General features: G+C 40.8%; 1 protein-coding gene across 3 annotated transcripts in view; it reads left to right on the plus strand.

Moving 5' to 3' along the window:
* The window catches only part of CHCHD6 (coiled-coil-helix-coiled-coil-helix domain containing 6), a 108,961-nt gene that overhangs the window by 34,664 nt on the left and 56,777 nt on the right, over positions 1-17,520 (plus strand). For all 3 annotated transcript variants that reach the window (XM_063164784.1, XM_063164782.1, XM_063164783.1), the window contains one exon: positions 2,214-2,297. In XM_063164784.1, the coding sequence (XP_063020854.1) occupies positions 2,214-2,297 (84 nt within the window). The remainder of the gene's footprint in view (positions 1-2,213; positions 2,298-17,520) is intronic.

Here is a 17,520-nt window from a genome sequence, read left to right on the forward strand (position 1 = left end):
GTGTTTGGGTTGTGTTCCCTTCCAGAGAAGTTGTAAATATAAATGTGCTGGATTTCTTGTGCATGATGTCAGGCAAAGTCACAGGTTGGAAAGTTGAGTGACTGTGTGGGTTTGGGATCCATGTATTGCCAGAAACAGAATAAAGCCTCTTGAGACTAGTATTGTTACATTATTGATTTTGTACTTCCAGAATATCCACCATCCCTGGAGACTAGCACAAATACATAATTATCTAGATTAAACAGTAACTTTCCTTAGTTTATAAGAAGTTATTGTTTGACTCTCTTTTGTTTCTTTTTTCCATCCATCATATGGTACAGCTTCCATCTGAATCATGCAGAGGGGTCAGTACTGTCTTACTCTTCTTTCTCTTCCTTACTTATTTTCCTCTTAAGGAAATACAAGTCGCTTGGGGAGTAGTCTGATTTTATAAGTGTTAGGCAGAAAACCTGCAGGAGAATTGGGTTCTTTTGGTCATCCACCAGACCACCCCACCTTACATCTGTTTCATTTTATTTGAAATTGCTTAGTTCTGTTCTGTGTAGAAGATTGGCTCAAAGGAGCAGCTGTGGTTCTCCTACCAGAAAATGGTTATAGTTCTGGCACTTACAGAGTGCCCATTGGTGCCCCTGTTGTTGCTGTGATATCTCTTTTGTCAGGCTGCATGTGTGGGGCAGCTCATTCTCATCCCTCTCCCCATCCTGTTCCAGCAGGTGGGAAGTAGTTTAGCAGCCATAGGTTAAAGCACAGCCAGAGATTTTGCTTTTAATCAAGTGCCTTTGAGACAGAGAAGATTTAGTTATGAGTCTCTACTGCTTGTGCCTTATCCTGGCCCTGTTTTCTGGGATAGAAAACATGGAAACCAAAATATTTCTTTAAAAACAAACAAAGAAACCCACATCACCACCACACCCCTAGAATCTTCCTATTTCATATAATCCTTTTTTTCTTGCTTATCAACCACCCTCGCTGCCTAGATTAAAATCTCTTCTAAGCCCTATTATACCACTGTATTTCCATCAGCAGGGGAGCAGAAAGAAGGACATGCACAGCAACTTGCTTTCAGATGTAATTTTTCTTGTTAGCAATGGCTTTTGGCCATAAAATGACAGGTCTGAGCCCACGGGGATATTTCTGTCCCAGCTGCTTAATCATGTTGGACCAGCATTTTCTGTGGTTGTGCCATCATTAGAAGTTAAGAGAATGTTGCTGGGATGCTATGGCCTGGCAGGGTTTGTGTCCATGTTAAGCAGGCTAATCATTCTGGTTTTGAAAGGTCTTCTGCCTGCTGCTAACTTCCATGGCCCCAGAGATTTTTGAGGTGGGATGGGGGATATGGAAAAACTGCCATCTTTTCTTGCTGTTGCAGCTTGTTATTTTTAAACTTGAAAAGTTGGATTCAGTTCCATCAGTGTCATGTTTTCTTAATACTAGTTCAGTTTAGGGGTGGGAATGTAATTAAGTGGTGCTGGCTGTAAGGAGCTACAAGGCTACAGCTGTTGCTGTGCCCACACAGACTTTTTTAATTGAGCACTGTTTAGCTGATGAGTACCAGATTTACTGTTTTGATAGTGCCATGCTTATAATTTGCAAGATAGAAGAGAAATTCTTTGACAGCCATCTTCCCTCTTGCAGCACCAGCCAGAGGAACTCTGAGGGTACTGATGGGGAATGCACAGAGAGCATGTGGAGAGGGTACTTAATTATCTGGATAGTCCTGTGTATGTCTGTTATAGAGAAGTATTTAATCCTTAGAAGCTTTTGGACACTCCAAGGAGCAAGGGTTTATAAAGAGGAGGATTTGAGGGGATTTGGTTGGTTTTTTTTAAGGTAAGGGGAACAACGTTTGAGTAATGACTGTCATGATTCATGGAAAAACAGACATGGATAAGATAGAGTTCTGAAAAAGGGAATGGGAAAATGTCACCTTTCTATTATTACATGTTTTCATTTAATAAGAAGTGTGAAACCAAGGGTTGGAGTTTGAGTAAGATGCTAATAAGATCATTTCAATGCTGGGGGTTAACCAAAAATGAGCTGCAATTCTTTAGGTATGTACTTCCACTGACGGGGGATCCTATGCATGAGTCCTGAGCAGTGATTTTTTTTTTTTGTTTAGTCCCTTTTAGTCTGGATCTCATGTGCTTTCCTTGCGCTACATTGTTTATTATTAATTTCTTCTTCTCCTGCTGCTGTTTTGTTGTCCCTGCCAGGCTGTGGAGCTGCAAGGCTGGGAGGCAAACCTGAGGCGACAAGAGGCCTTCTACCAAGAGCAGCTGGCCCGCATTGAGAGGAAGGTAAGGCTGAGTTGTCTTCATTTCTGGCCCCTGCAAGGGTAAGACACAGATCTGTGTGGATCCAAAAGATACAGAACCAAGATATGTTGTGCCGCAACCTGGAACTGTCAGCTGACAGTATCCTATCTGCCCCCCAACCCTTATGTAAGTGGTGAAAAAGCTGTACAAATCTTTTGAGCAATTTGTGTTTGAAAGATAAAGGTTTTTTTAACTGGATGATTTTTAAAAAGGATTTCTGGTAGTTCAAACTCTATTATCTTTTTTACTATGGGATTTAGGTGAAAGCTAAATTGAAAAAAAACAAACAAGTGTCCTGGTTTTTATTCCTTTTGTTAAAAATCCTTTCCTTAATAAAAAAAAATATCAACCACTGCAACATAAATTTTGCTGTAAATATGATTTAAAGTTGTATTAACAATTTTTCTCTAGGGAGCCAAACAGTTCAAAGAGTGGTGCTGCAGTACACTGCCTGCTTCTTGCTGGATAAGCCTTTGAAATAAACATGATTTAAAGAGACACTGTCAAGCATCTTTTAAGCCTGAAATGACCTTTGAAAATCCATTTAGGGATTTGAATCTCTCCCCTAAATGTGGGATTTGCTTCTCTGTTTAATTGTTTACCATGATGAGTTTTTAAAAATTGATGCCATAAAAATAGGAGCAGCCATGCTGTTCCTTATGAACTAATGTGTTCTTCACTTCCTGGCAAAATGAAATAATGTTATAAGTAGTCTTTATTTTTTAATAAATGTGGAGAATAATCTTCTCCAATTTGAAGCAATTAGACCTCCTGACAGGGAGTTGCATACATTCGACTTGTAGTTGTGTTATGTGACTAAAAAGAAGTGCAAACAATGAAAAGAGTGGGTTGTAAAGAGACGTGGAAATCAATCAGTTTTACTACCAATATGTAGCAGGATGGTGCGTATGGAACATGGGAAAATTGTAGATTATAGAAACGGTGGGGAGCTGTTGGCATATCTATTCCTCTTTTCATTCCCTCCTACTGTATGACTGTCCATGCTGCATTTTTTGAGCCATCGGTGGTAAAACATGCCTGTGAGCAAATTCACGCGATACAATTTTGCAACACTTTAATCCGTACAATTCATTAAAAATAAACTATTAAAACTACCACTCAGTGTTGCATTTGTATTTTAAATTCTATTTCTAGATAATGGGGATTGTTCAGTGAAATTGCAAACAATCTAGCAGCTATCGTTCTAATTATCACAGTTGTCCATATGTTCGTACGCAAAGGGAATTTTTGCAATTTCTTGATCCCATGCTGTTTGCTTCTATTATGTTCTTCTCTCCAGATCTGGTTTTGTGAAGCGGAAATTACAGGGGAAACCTGTGAGCCTGTCCTTTATGGACAGTGGAGTGGGGAGAAGTCTGTGTCCAGGCTTCATTGTCCTCTTTTTGAAATCTTTTGTTGTCGTTTGTGTTTTCAAGTCCACGTCTCTTGCTACAGGGACACCTTTGTAAACATCGTGATGGGTATTTTAGTGTGGGATCTTCTTGGGGGAGTAGGGTGAGCTGCCCATAGTCCTATTCAAGCTACAGAGCTACAGAGAAACTATCTTCTAGTTGTTATGTGTACAAAAGCAAATAGATAAAAAGAATATGTTTTCTTTCCTCTCTTGAAACACTGGATAGTTTCTGACCCTTAAAGACTAGCATTTTGCTGGTAATAAAATAGAAGAATGCCTCCAACCGTTAGTCTGGATTGGAGTGGGAGGTGGTGGGGGCTAGAAGGGAAAGGAGAGAAATGTACTTGAAACAGTGTAATAAAGCTTAATTGTATTAGTTTTGAAAAAGGTTTTTGATCTTCTCTGAGGATAATTTTATTCCTATAATGGTTGGAAAGATGGAAAATGCAGCACAGAACAATCTTTTTTATTAGCTGTTGCTTTTATATAATTCTGCTTTTATTTGTTGAATACACGCAGACCTTGACATTTATTTATATATTTTTTCCTTCCGCTGTGCTAAAGCTTTCCAACACAGGCTTAGATATATTTTTATATATCTGTGTATGTGTATGTCAATATTAGAAAAAAGCTCTCAGTAAGGGGATGGTGGGAGAGAGCTCTGAAATAGAAATTTGCTTTCTCTGCTGTTTTAAAAGGAAATAGTCACTTGAAGTGTGGTCACTGGTAGTTCAGAAGTGTTTGGCTGGGAGTGAATGAATATGGCTCAGTGTGGAGTTAGCAAGCTGAAATTTCTCCTTCTAAGGATCAGGCTATCAGGAATTCCCCTCTCTCCTCCCCTGCTGTGCCCAGGTTGGTTTTGTCCCCACTTCTGCATGATAACAGGATTCAGCAGTAGGAGACTTAAAGATTTGTTTTTGAAGGATATTTTGAACTATTGATGTTAAAATCTCAGTACCTTCCCAGTAGGATGCTAGGAGTAATTGTGTTGCGTACTCCTTACAATAGAAGAGCTGCTCAGTGAATCAAACACAGAGACTATCCTGTTTCCTCTGACAGTGGTCAGTTTGTAAAGGCTTTGAAGGAAGAAGAAAAAAAAAAAACATGACCAAAACAAAGTGACAAAAAAAACTTTTGGAGAGCAGCTTTGAGAAGAGTCTTGCTAAATGTTGTCAGTTGGAGGCAGACACTTGCCCTGCTGCACAAGAGTTTATTTTCATTCAGTATTTTTATTCATTGAAAGTTGATTTAGTGCCATTGTTCTTCTGTGCATCTCAGGCATTTTTCCTGTAGTCCTGTTTAGCTCTGTTCCTCCAACATCATGTGGCAGTGTGGGCCACAGGTTAACTTATATACTCTATAAATTCTGTTATCAGTTTCAAATATTTTTTGCATTTAATATCCTTTATGTGAAAGAGATAAAAGAAATCCTCCTCATTATTCATTATCTGCCAACTTCTTTTCCCTCTTTTACCTTTCCATTAAACTGTGCAGTCCTTACCTTTTCAGCCTCTGCTTGTGTGAATGATTTTTTCCAGGTTTCTCATTCTACTTGTTTGTCTTTTGGCTCTTTCCCCCTAGCAGCTCTGTCTTTGAGATGTATTGACCAGAATTGAACTCAGTAGTTCTCTTGAATGCAGCAGATTGTGTGAATACATTATCCTTTTATTTGGTAATCTTTGAAAGAGTACTGTAATCTACTGGACAGAGCACAGAATTGGAAGGAAAAACCTGCTCATTTTCTAATAGCCGTTTCTCTTTTGGGAGTTGGAAACAATTATTTAGTCCATCTATCTCAGTTATTCCATCTATATGATGGAATAGCTTATAATGGGAGGGCAAAGTGTTGTGAAACAGTAAAGCTATAAAAATGCTAAAAAGGCTTTGCCTTTAGTTTTGCATGAGGTGAACTATAGGTGTACCTTATTTCAAACAGATCTTGAGAAACTCACTTTCTCCAGACAGTCTTATTAAAATTTTCACGGGAAAAGGCATGTATGAAAAAATGATTGCAGTATTTCAGCTCTTGGGGTTTTCCCTGCATCTTCTACTAAAGCACCAGGAGAAATGAGACAATGAGTGCAGCAGTTCTGTGTCACAGTGAGGATCCTTCTAGTTCAGTGTGCTGCTCCTGCCTGTGACTGAATGTCCAGGGATAGCTGTAAGAACTGAACTGATGGGAAAAGAGACTGTGGAGTCTCCTTCGCTGGAGACAGCCAGGGAGCATCTGGACACAATCTTGTGCCATGTGCTCTGGGATGACCCTGCTTGAACAGGGAGGTGTGGGACCATGTGCCCCACTGTGGTCCCTACCAACCTGACCCCTTTTGTGATCAAAGCAAGGTTATGGGGTATTTGCCCCAAATGCTTTGACCATCCTGGCCAGTCATTTTTGGAACTTCTCCTCAGAGGGCTGTGAACCAGGACTGTGTGCACAGTGCTGGGGATGCAGGGGGACCCTGAGCATGTGTGGCAGCTGTGTCAGAATCACTGTTTGGTTCTCTGTTTCTTTGTAGTGCCTGACACTTGATTTGCACTTCTGACTTGTGTTGAGCAAATGCCACACACTGCTGCTACTGGCAGCATTCCTCTGTTTTGAGTGCAGACTTGAATATATACAGTGGGTGTAGTGGGATTAAGGCAATGCTGGGATTAGTTGCTGGGCATATTCTTCCCACTGCACCATTCCTTGTCAGTTTGTCAGGGGCTGTGTGTGTGGGAAGGGGTGGTGGGCTTTGTTCTGCCTGCAGTGTGGTGCATGCTTCTTAGAGATTATTTTAATCAAATTTTATTGAACAAATTCCTTGCAGGGCATCATTACACCGGTAAAGCCCTTCATCTTCCTCACTTTAACTCTGATAGTGTGTTGTAGTTGTGTGTTTCTGTCTCTTGGGTCACATGTATGTTTATGTTTTGGGGTGCCTGAAATATTTTGGTAGTGAGGAAAATGAGAGGGAAAAGCTCCTTTGAAATGACTGTTTCTTGTATGACTGGGTGTGATTGCAGGGTTGGAGCTGGTGATACAGACATTCCATTCCACACCGGTGTTTCCAATGTGACTGTTTCATCTCCAATCAGTAATCCAGTAATGAGACCTGGCTAATTTATTATAAGTGGTTAAACTTCTAACTCTGACTTGTTCCAGTAATTTCACACCTCACCCATGTAATTTGAATTATTTCATAAAATGTGTGTCTTCTCTCAACTGTTTTGAATGAGGTTTTGTACTGTAGTGTTCCTCTGGGTAGAAAGAATGAGAGTTAGACTAATAATCTGTAGGGAGAACCTGAGACACACTCAACTTGAGAAGCTCAATATGATGGTTTTTCATGCATTTATTTGTTACTGAGAAGCAGGGAGGGAGATGGAGGCAGGTTGTTGTAAATAGGTACCATATGTACTGCTCAGAACTGGGATTTTTATTAGGGATTCTGTGTATGCTTTCTCCAAGTTGTAGAAAGGTCCTTAAAAAAATATTGTAAGAAAGAAGTGCAGTCTCTCCTGGAACCCTTCAGATGCCAGGAGATTTCACTTAGCATATTAGTTGTATACTTTCTCCCAAGTAAATATTTGCTTTACTCCTTTTGCTGTTTGGCCTCTTGCTGAGTTTAACCGGACAAAAGCTAAGGGCAGTGCTACACTACAACAAAAACATGGGCAGCACTTTGGAGTGGTGTAAAACAGCAGAGAAAGGCTGAAGGTAATCTTGGAAGATAAAGTGAAACTCCTTGCTGTAGATGATGCCTCCTCTTTGTTTGGGTTTTCCTAAGCTCCAGCTCCCATGTTATCTCTTGTTAGGCGGCTGTGGACTGCTGTGAGCACTGGCTGCATTAATATGCAACGTTTTTCTGCTTGTAGTTTTTCAGAGCAGTAAGTAGCACAAGAGGTATTCATAAGCTGTAGAGTATTTGTGCAAGTGGGAAAGGAATGCATTGAATACATACCTTTTTTATTAATAAGGTTGGCTGCACCTTTTTCTCTGCTTGACTTCACAAATCTTGTAATTTTGTGTGTGGCATTCATCTTGTTTGGTTTGTTTAAATTAATCTCTTTTTGCCCTTGTACTTCCCATTTAATTCATGTTTGTAAAGCATTTAGGATATGTAAAGAATGGGAGGCAAAGTTATTTTTGTTTGTTATTCCTATTGGCCTTGGTACTTCTTCTTGGAGCTGTCTCCCAGTTTAGTGTCCCAAGGTCACCCCTACATGCAAGTCCACTGTCATTTTTGGTTTATGGCTGGTGACTTGTCTCAATATAAATTTCTGCAGAAAAAAAGTGATAGAAGCCTGAACAAAAAAGCCTTCCAGAACAATACATTCGTTATCTTCATCATCAATTTTAAACAAACTCTGTGGGGCTGCACAAATTGATGTCACCTGGTAAAGATGGGGAGGGGTTTCTCTTGAAGGGGATGAGAATTCCATTCCTTGAGTTGGGATGCCAGGCTTGTCTGTATCCATGAGATCTAGGGATCACTTGCCTACCTTTGAAAAAACAAGCTTGTGTTCAGGTGTTATCTCCAACCAAACCCTCTGCCCTCTCAGTTGGGAGTTAAAGATTCAGTGCCCTTTGATAAATGAGTTGATATGTCCTGGCAGGTGTCACTGACACCATTTGCTTTCTCCTGTAATGTCTTGGGGCTGTGTGTGAGCTATTGCCATGTGTGTAAGGGCTGCTTTGTTTGCCTCTAGTCACACTCTTGCTCTAGCCAGTGCTGTGGGTACCTGGAGGAAGAACAGCTAGTGTGAAATGAACTTCTGGTCTCAAAAAATGTGACTCCCTTTCAGAAGAATTTCTTGTCCCCATCTCCATAATTGAACCTTAAAATATTCTTTAGAATTTCATTTTCATTTCTTATCCAATTTGTTCAGTTCTCTGTTCATCCCCAGCCCTTCCTGCAAACCCTTCCTCTCACAAACCCACCAATGCTTTCTTTGAACTTTCAACATCTATGATGCAAAAAAGCAGTTTGCCTTTCAAGCCAGTAGAGCAGTACAGCAAAGCACCCAGTTCATCAAACTGTTGATTTAATCTTCTGAGCCCAAGAATAATCCCCAGTGTCATTTTCTGAAATAGGTTGACAAGATCCATCCTAATCATTCAGATACCTCCAGTTGCTCAGGTTGCCTGTGTGTGGCTGCTGCTCTCAGGTGCCAGTGGCTCTTATCAGTCTACCAGGGCACAGCCTTTGATGTTTGGAGAATGGAAGATCCTGTCTTGTGTGTGAATTAAATTTCTGAATGGGAGCAAACTGAATCTGAAATCATCATCTGAACCAGTTCCAACCTTCCATCCTCTTCTCCTTTTCAGTTGTTCTCAGACATTAAATGTCATGCTGGGGTAAGAGCATGACAGGGAGGGCAGCATCCCTGATTTCTGCTGTCTGCAGGCATCCATTAAGGCTGAAGAGCATCTTTAGAGGAGGCTAATGCTCCTTGTAGTCTCCCTGTCTGCAGGGACAGGTTCTTTCCTTGTTGCTGGTGGCCAACACACAAACTGATTTCCAGTACCTTGTGCTCAATTCACCCATTTAATGGCTTTTTTGCTGAAAGCTTGTGATGTTTAGTAGTTAATATACCTCAGTACACAGCTTTTAGAGATCAGATAAATTGATTGGTAATTTGATGAACTCAAAGAACATCTATAATAGGGTAACTAAAACGTGTTAGATGTCAGCACAGCCTCTCTGCCTTCTCTGCAGTGTGTATGTTCTCCCTTCAATATGTGTTGACTGCTGTGCAGTACATTACATCAAATTACAAGCAGCCTCTATGCAAACAGCAGCTAAGTGTTTGCTTCCTCTTCAGCCTGCAGGATTAGTGCAGAGATGCCTTTGCAGTCTGTGTGCTGAAGGGTGAACTGTCAGAGCCTTACGGTGATTTTGTTTCCCTGGCATTTAGAGTATCTCTGCAGAGGGAGAGAATGATGCTTATGGGCTGCTTCATCTTGGAGGAATCCATCCTCAGGCTCGACTTGTGAAATAAATGTGGCAATGTGTGGTTTGAACTTAGTGTCTTAACACTGAATTTAGCAGCTGAATTTAGATAACAATCTGGTATCTGGTCTCATCAGTGTATCATTATGAAGACTTGTTAAAGGCAGAACAAAAAGACCTGGAATGTGATCTTGTCTCTTTGTTAGAACTCAACACTGGAGCATTTGTCAAGTCTAGTCCAAAAAGAGCAAAACAACAGATTCTTTTGTCTTACTTCTGAGAGCTTTCCCCATTATCTAATATTTCTGATATCCTACCTTGGCATTTTTTATTCAACCCAATTTTCCCTTAATTTCATTCATTTTCTCATTGCCTAATAGTTTAAATTTCTGATTCCTCCCTCTTTGTGCTGTTTACATGCTTGTCTATAAGCAGAATTGGTATTTATAAATATGTGTATGTATATTTATATAGATAACACTGTTACCAATAAAAGCAGTGCTGCTTTTCTAATAGAAAGCAGCACTTGCACATCCCCTCCCCCTGTCTCTCAGCTGTTTTTACTGAGGTGCAGTTGTACCTCAACAGCAACTACATCACCCTGCTGCAATAAATACCAGTGCTGCCTCTTATTTCCGTGTAATTCACCAACCAGTGTACAATTAATTTCTGGCCCTGTTATTGCACTATTGGCTATTTTATGAAGCTGTAGAGAGTTAGCAGAGTGAATTGATTAAATGTGTTCCAGACCTTAGGCTGGATTCAGTGTGTCTGCTGGGATTTCGATGATTGAAGCTTGTGCTTCTCTTGGGATATTCCGGATTTAGACTTAGTCTTGGAAATTGGTTCAGGTAGACAAAACTTCCCTGTGTGTGGAATTCACTTGCATAAGAGCCTGACTTTGGGGAATCTGACATTTCTATTTCAGCTCACACTGGTCCTTCCACATGTGGCAGGAAAAAGGCATTACTATTGTGACTTAAAAATAAAGCCAACAGTGGCATTCGTTTTGAAAAGGTCCTTAAAATTATGGCTCTGCCCTTACAGAATATGCTGTCATCATGTTAATGGAAAATATGGCTAATAATTACTCTATAAATTGTCTCCCTGGAAGATCTCAAATTTGTGCTGAATTAAGTAGTCCAAAGATCAGACTTTAGAAAGGAACTACTCCATATTTACAGCGGCTGTACCTTCTGAAGTGTTTAGTAGTTTACTGTGGGTGTGTTAAATACATGTTTCATGACAGCCTGGGGCCACTTCTCTGAAGGTTTTTTCCCCATCTGCCAGTCATTTTAAAGAAACATAAATAAAAGAGCTACTCCAATTTCTTGAACATATAATGCACGTTCCCCAGAGACCAGGGTGACTCAGAAGTAGCTTGTAAATAACATGTTCAATGTTTTTAAATAGATGTATACCATCAGGCTCACAGTGAGGTCTTCAGCCACTGAAAACTTGCTTTGCCTGTCACAGAATCTCCTGGTTTCTTGAAGATGAGGGGTGGATTTTTGTTTGTTTGGTTTTGGGGTTAATTAGTGGTTTGCCCATAAATTCTGCTGCCCCAAGCATGATCCCAGCCACAGTTTGCCATTAAACACCTTGGCTTAAATGAAGATTTCCTGGCTCACCCATTTGCATTTTAGCCTCATTGTAAATAAATACAAAATAATGGCTAGTTTTGTTTTGTTTTAGTTAAAATAGTAAACATACATCTCATATGCAGTAGAACTGTGTAGGAGTTGTACCTCACAAATGTGGAAAGGAGATTGCCCTGGTAGGTGTTCAGCAGTGGAGTGGCCAGCAGGTAAAAGATGTTGCCCTGCACAGAGGACAGCAGCAGTGAGGAATGGCCACAGAGCCAGGAGATGCTGAGAGGCTGCTGAATCTGTGCCCATCTCCAAGAGGCCACAGAGGAGCAAGGATGGGAGAAGAAAATGTGGGAGCTGAGATAAAGCTCTAAGCCTCTGGTTTGAGGAGACTTGTAATAACTAGGTTATTTTGTGAGAAGAGCTAGCTTTTCTTTTCCTTCCCAATTACTGCGTTTCGGGTCTTTTAATAGGAAAACCAGCTTAATTCCTTCTCCTTTCTTCTGCCTCCCCATTCTTCTGAACAGAAGCCAAATTTTTTCTTTCATAATTTCAAGCTGCAAGGTTGCTTTGAGCTTGCACGCCTGGGTCAATTGAGGAGTGCCTGGGTTGTGGATTTTTTTTTTCCCCAGAGATGTCTCATGATGTACTGGGCAGTACACAGAAATCATCTTAATTTGCCCTGACATGCAGCGAGCTTTGAACTGGCTGGACTGTGGTTCTTGATCAGAGAAGACGACTCATATGGGCGTGTAAAAATGCTGTATTGTGTGTCTGTCTGTGCATGGATATGCATTTTTTTAACCTCATTTTTCATAATAGTTATGTATACCACAGAATTTCCTTTGGCTGTTTAGGGAATTAAATGTAGTGGATGAGACCTCTCACCTTTAGGTCATTTGTTGAGATGCAGCAGCAAAAAGCCATTATGCCTGATGGTTAATCACTCATTCATGTGGCACTGAGGTAACGCTTCCTGCAGCTAGAGACAAGGGTTTCTTGCAGGAAGAACAAAAAAAATCTCCCATAATAGTGCCCTAACTGTTGATTCCTGTGAGAGCATCCTAGGGAGGAACACAGCATTTGTCCTTGCTGGCTGAAAAACAGAACAGTGCTGGGTTTTAAGTTTGTGTGTTCATTTTTTTCTGTGGAGAGAGGATTTACCTCCAGGTCTGAAGTGTTTGTGGTGTTTGCTTTTATTCCCTCCTGTTGTTCCCCAGCAAAAGCATAGTTCTGTCCCTTCTTTGTGTTCCTGTTGTCTTGAGCTCAAGCTGTCTCTAGTTGAAGATCTTGAATTTTTTACTTGGTCTTGTCCAGATACAGGTGAAATACTGATATGTTTTTTTTTCATGAGCCTGAAAAAAATACCCAGTTATAAAAATCACTGTTTCCCCAGCCTCTTTTTCTTACAAAGTTTATCAGCTACAGCACAAGCCCCTGATAATTAGGATGTTTATACCAAAATGTTTCTTCTGGAACTTTAAGCCTACCTATATTTCCTTTTCATTTAATGCCAAGTTCAAGGTCTGTTGTTGCTTGTATGCAATAATCCTTACTGTCAGACTGTGTTAAGAGATTAAATTCTGAGTAGATTAGCTTGCACCTATGAATGTGTGGTACACTGTGCATGTGACATTCTTCCATTTATGTTCCTGAGAAGCCTTGGCAGCAAGACATTGTGAGATTTTTCAGGTTTAATGTTAATAAGTAACTATTCCTATTATTGTTTAATAGGCTAAAAGTGAGACCTGCCTTGTTGCCTTTCCTGTGCCTGGATTCTGTAATGAAAGTTCCATAACTGAGCTGGTGGTGCCCAAAAGCTGTGTGAGGCCAGGGGTGACATCCTGCCCCAGGGCTGTGTCCAGAGTGGTCCCTGCCAGAGATGGGAATGAAGGAGTTGTGTGGCTGCTCCTGCTCTCTGTGGGTGTTGGATTTTCATGCTAATGTTTACAGCTTAATAGCCCTGCTGTGAAAGTGCCTCTCTCCATTGGTTGGAGCTCTGTGGTCCTTCTGGGCTCCTCTTTGGAGCCTTCCCTCTTTGCCAGCTGCACAGGTGTCTCTTCAATGCCCCTTTAGAGGAGGCAAAACAGCTGCACTAAAAAACAGGTGAAAGAGAAGATTGCTAAAAGCAGAGAGAATGAGACTGTCAAAAGATGGAAATTGCTTACAAATATTTTCTGATTCCTTTCTTATCCCTTCTGCCATCCTTTATCCTTTGTCCTCCTTGTGTTTTATTTTTATCTTAGGATAAACATCTCATTTATTTTCTGTTTCCTGTGTGCTGAATTTCAATCTTTTGAATGGTAAAATATATATAAAAAGATACTAGTATTCCTTTCTCTGGAATCACTGATGCCTCGCAGGGCAAACTGGAGGTTATGTGACAGTGATATTGTAAAGGCAGGCCAAAGGACTCTGTGTTAATCCATTTTCTTTTTCTTGTTATCAATGTTTTGTTTTATATTTTATTTTTATTTCTAAATAGTAATCAATATTTATTTGTAGAAATAGTTTAATAACTTTTTTGCCACCTGTAAAACACATTGTTGCTTTATAATGTTTGTCCAACTATCTCTAATAAGGGAGAATGACATAAAGTCATCCTTTGTAATACTATTTTTGAACTGTGGAGCTGGGGACTTTTTCCAGGTATTCATTAACTGAGGTTTCTAGCTCGCTGGAAGATAAGTGAACATTGTCCCCATTTTAAAAGTGAGACCTTAATGCTTTAGGTTAGTATTTTATATAATAGCTTTTTTCTCTTCACTTTTTGGTTATCTGGGTATTAGTGTATTTCTTCAGATGTGCTGATTACCCATAAGTTGAGCTTGAAGTTTTGAATAATGAGCTCCTGAGCATCTCCAGACAGAGCCATGAGCCAGCAGGCACTTCTGAAAGTGTGGATTTGTCTGTGTCATTAACCGTGTACAGTGACCTGTGAAGTCCTAGCAGTCTTTTTGGCTGTAATCATTAAACCAGCCTCTCCTACAGGATAAAATGGGAAGAGAGCCTGCAAGCACAGTGAGAGAACCTTGACTGAAAATACAAATATCTTCAGAAAATGCTCTGGGAGTAATAGTAATAAAGAAAAAGTACAGTGGCAAAATAAATTGCTGCTGATACAATTTTTCTTCCTCTCTCAAGTTTGCCTCTAGTATGGCAGATTTTCTCCCTTCGATAAATAAATGCAAAGATGGGAATTGCTGCCAAAAACTGTCACATTTCTGGAACTTTCAGCCCCTGATTATTCACATTAAGCCTCTCCCCCCACCCCCCAGCAGTACAGTATTCTGAATATGTACACCCACCATTCTGTCAGATCTGTGCAGTCTGTGTCTGGTTCATCTTCTGTGTCTTTGATGTGCTCCATAACGTAGGCAAAGAGAGGTCTGATAGTCTCTCTAAAAACCTGACAGTTTGTGTGACAATCTGTCCACGAATCCACAGGCTCCTTGTCAACCAAATGAGCCTTTGAATATCAGAGGTTTCAGAACAGCGCTTGCAGCATTGCATATGCACCAAGGGGAGAGTACAACAGGCTTCCTTGTAACCTGAGAGATGTCTGCCTTTCCCTTAATCATTCCAGGGACATCTCATCATTGCTTGTTGGCTGGTTCTCAGCCCCGCACATGTCGGGGTTATTTAGCAAAGCTTGATTTACTGGGAACTGCACGTGGAGAATAATTTGTAGTTGGGAGTAGAGGAAAAACCCTGGGAGGGGGTGGAACTTCCAGGCTTTGGCTTACTTCTGTTTTTCAGCGTTTTTTTGTTTGTTTCTTATAGTGACTCTTCCCTGCAGTTCCTTTACCCATGCAAGTGTATGGATGTGATGCATTTTCTTCAGTATTCTCCAGTTCTCTTGTGCATCCTCTTTCCTTGTGTTCCTCTATTCTGCCTTTCTCTGGGAACCCAGTGTACTGCATTCCTTAGCTACCTGTTGTGTAAAAGGATGGGGTCATGAATTTAACTCAGCTATTTTTTTCAGCTGGGACAGGAACTGTTAACTGGGCCAGCTGCTGCAGTTTATAAATGGGACTTTGGGATATTCTCAGCAGAGAGATGGAAGTTATAGCTGCAGCATGACTGTCCGAGGTGGTGGGAGTTTTGTTGGAGGCTCTGTCAAATACCAGCTTTGGCATGATGGCATTAAATCTTAGCTAAAATGTTCCTTCCTTCCTTTCTTCCTTCCCAAAATAAGCTCCTGTGACAGGCCTGACAGGGGAATGTGCTTCGTATCTTTTTTATTGTATGACAAGTATTTGATGGCTGCCAGTTTTGTTTGATGGAGATTTTTTTCCCCTCTTTATTCCCCCTTGAAAGTGCTGGTCAGCCTTTGAGTGAAACTTCCGCCTCTATTTCTTAGCACTCTTGATATTCTGGCAATTTCTTTCTTTTTTCTGTTTCCCTTGGCATCGATTTCTCTGCATTCCTGTCACTCTCTCATGGACAATGCTCAGTTGTTTGAGGCAGCATCCTGTGATCTCGGAGCTCATCCTGCTTGTGTGGTGGAGCTGCCCAGCACAGGTGCCGGGGTTTGCCAGGGGTGCTGTGCCCTCCGTGCCGTGGGCACCACGTTATCCCTGCAGGTCAGGCACGTGCAGGACTCCTCTGAAGCAGATGCTGAAAACTCTTGATGTTTAATCGATGCCTGGGAAGCCTGTTTACCTGCACTTGTCAGGTGTAATTGATTTGGGCATTTACTGTGAATTCCTCACCTTAGCTAAACTTCCAGCTGGGAGGAGAGCAGGGTGATACTCCCCTGCAGCAGTACTGGCATTAATCTGGGCCTTTCACAATGCTGTTGCTGTCCTTTCCAGAAAGCCTGAGTTACCTGCTGGAATTTTATGGCCTTTCTCTTTGAAGCCCCTTTTACTTTCCAGAGTTTGTTTAAAGAATTGGCAGTGCTTTGTTTGTAGTCTTTCAGAAGGGTGTGCTTTAAAGCAACCTCATATAAACACAGTTTTTCTCTTTTCTCCTTCTTCCCCTTTTAATTGCTTCTGTAGTAATAATTTCTTTTCTGACTTGAAGATAACGTAAGGCTTTTCTGCCTGCTTCCAGTGAGGCACTTGAAGCTTTTGGAAGTCCCTAAAACCATTTTGCTGTGGGGTACCTGTTTTTAATTAGACTCTTCCCAGGGTACCTTCATAGACAGCCTGACTCTGGTATGGGATCACAGCCTGGGTTTGTAAAGCCATTTTCACTCGGATGGAGTATCTCGGTGTGGGACCCTGGTTCTGGGAAGTCCTGGGATGCATATTTTTATTTAAGTCACCATGTGCTTTAGGGACTGTAACTTAACCTTTTTGTACCTAGTTATCCTGTGTTATCCACAAGGTAAACCCAGCCATGTTCCTTCTCCCCAGCTCTGCCTCCCTCAAGCTTTGTGGAGATACAAAGTGTTCTGTGGGATTTTATCTGTGAGAAGCTTTCTAGATATGCTACAGAATTAATATTTTGCTTTCAACTCGGGATAATATTGCAGACATGAGAGGATCTGTTCAAAGAGGAATGTACTTCTGCTCCTGACTAGTTTAACTTGTCTGTGTTCTTACTGTGGACACTACTCTCTTTATGCTTTCTCTGAATCTTAATCCAAAATTTATGATCTCACAGCTTATTGCCGAAGGAAAGAATAGAATGGAACAAATTCAATGCTCTCATTTCATTATTGGTCTCAGCGGGAGGAATGGATGAACCCACACATGAACAGCAAACAACAGAGCTGTGTTTAGAAGTTGGCTTTGGCTGAAAAAAGTCTCTTTTTTTTTTCATATCAGCAAGCTGTTTGTAGTTCCTTGCATCTTTTCTCTGTTACCTTTTAAGAAAAAAAGCATATGAATTTTCAAAAAAGCAGTTTAACCCTTAACTTCTATGCTCTAGTTATATGCTCTATAGGCATGTTTCTTTTCCTTGTTAATTGGCTTTTATTTTTATGTGCATTTGATGGGAAGGAGGAAATGTGAATGATCTAACTGCTTGCTCATACCAGCAAATGGGCTGAGCAGAAACTCCAGAGGAGTGAGCTCAGGAGGTGAAGAGATTGTTTCTTTTAGCATATTCTGAAATTCCCAAACTCCCTGTTTTGGACCAAAGCTGATAGCAGTGATTGATTGTGTGAGTTGATTTTAACACATCCACAGGGTCATCCAGTGAACAGATTGGTTTGCCTCATCTGCCTCTGTACCTGAGGGAGGGATGCAGGTACATGGGGTAATTTTTCAAATCTGTTAGGAGCCGTTTGCGTGAGACTTCTGAGTGGTGAGAAT

Source organism: Melospiza melodia, chromosome 10 (assembly GCF_035770615.1).
Source record: "Melospiza melodia melodia isolate bMelMel2 chromosome 10, bMelMel2.pri, whole genome shotgun sequence".
Taxonomy (NCBI): domain Eukaryota; kingdom Metazoa; phylum Chordata; class Aves; order Passeriformes; family Passerellidae; genus Melospiza; species Melospiza melodia.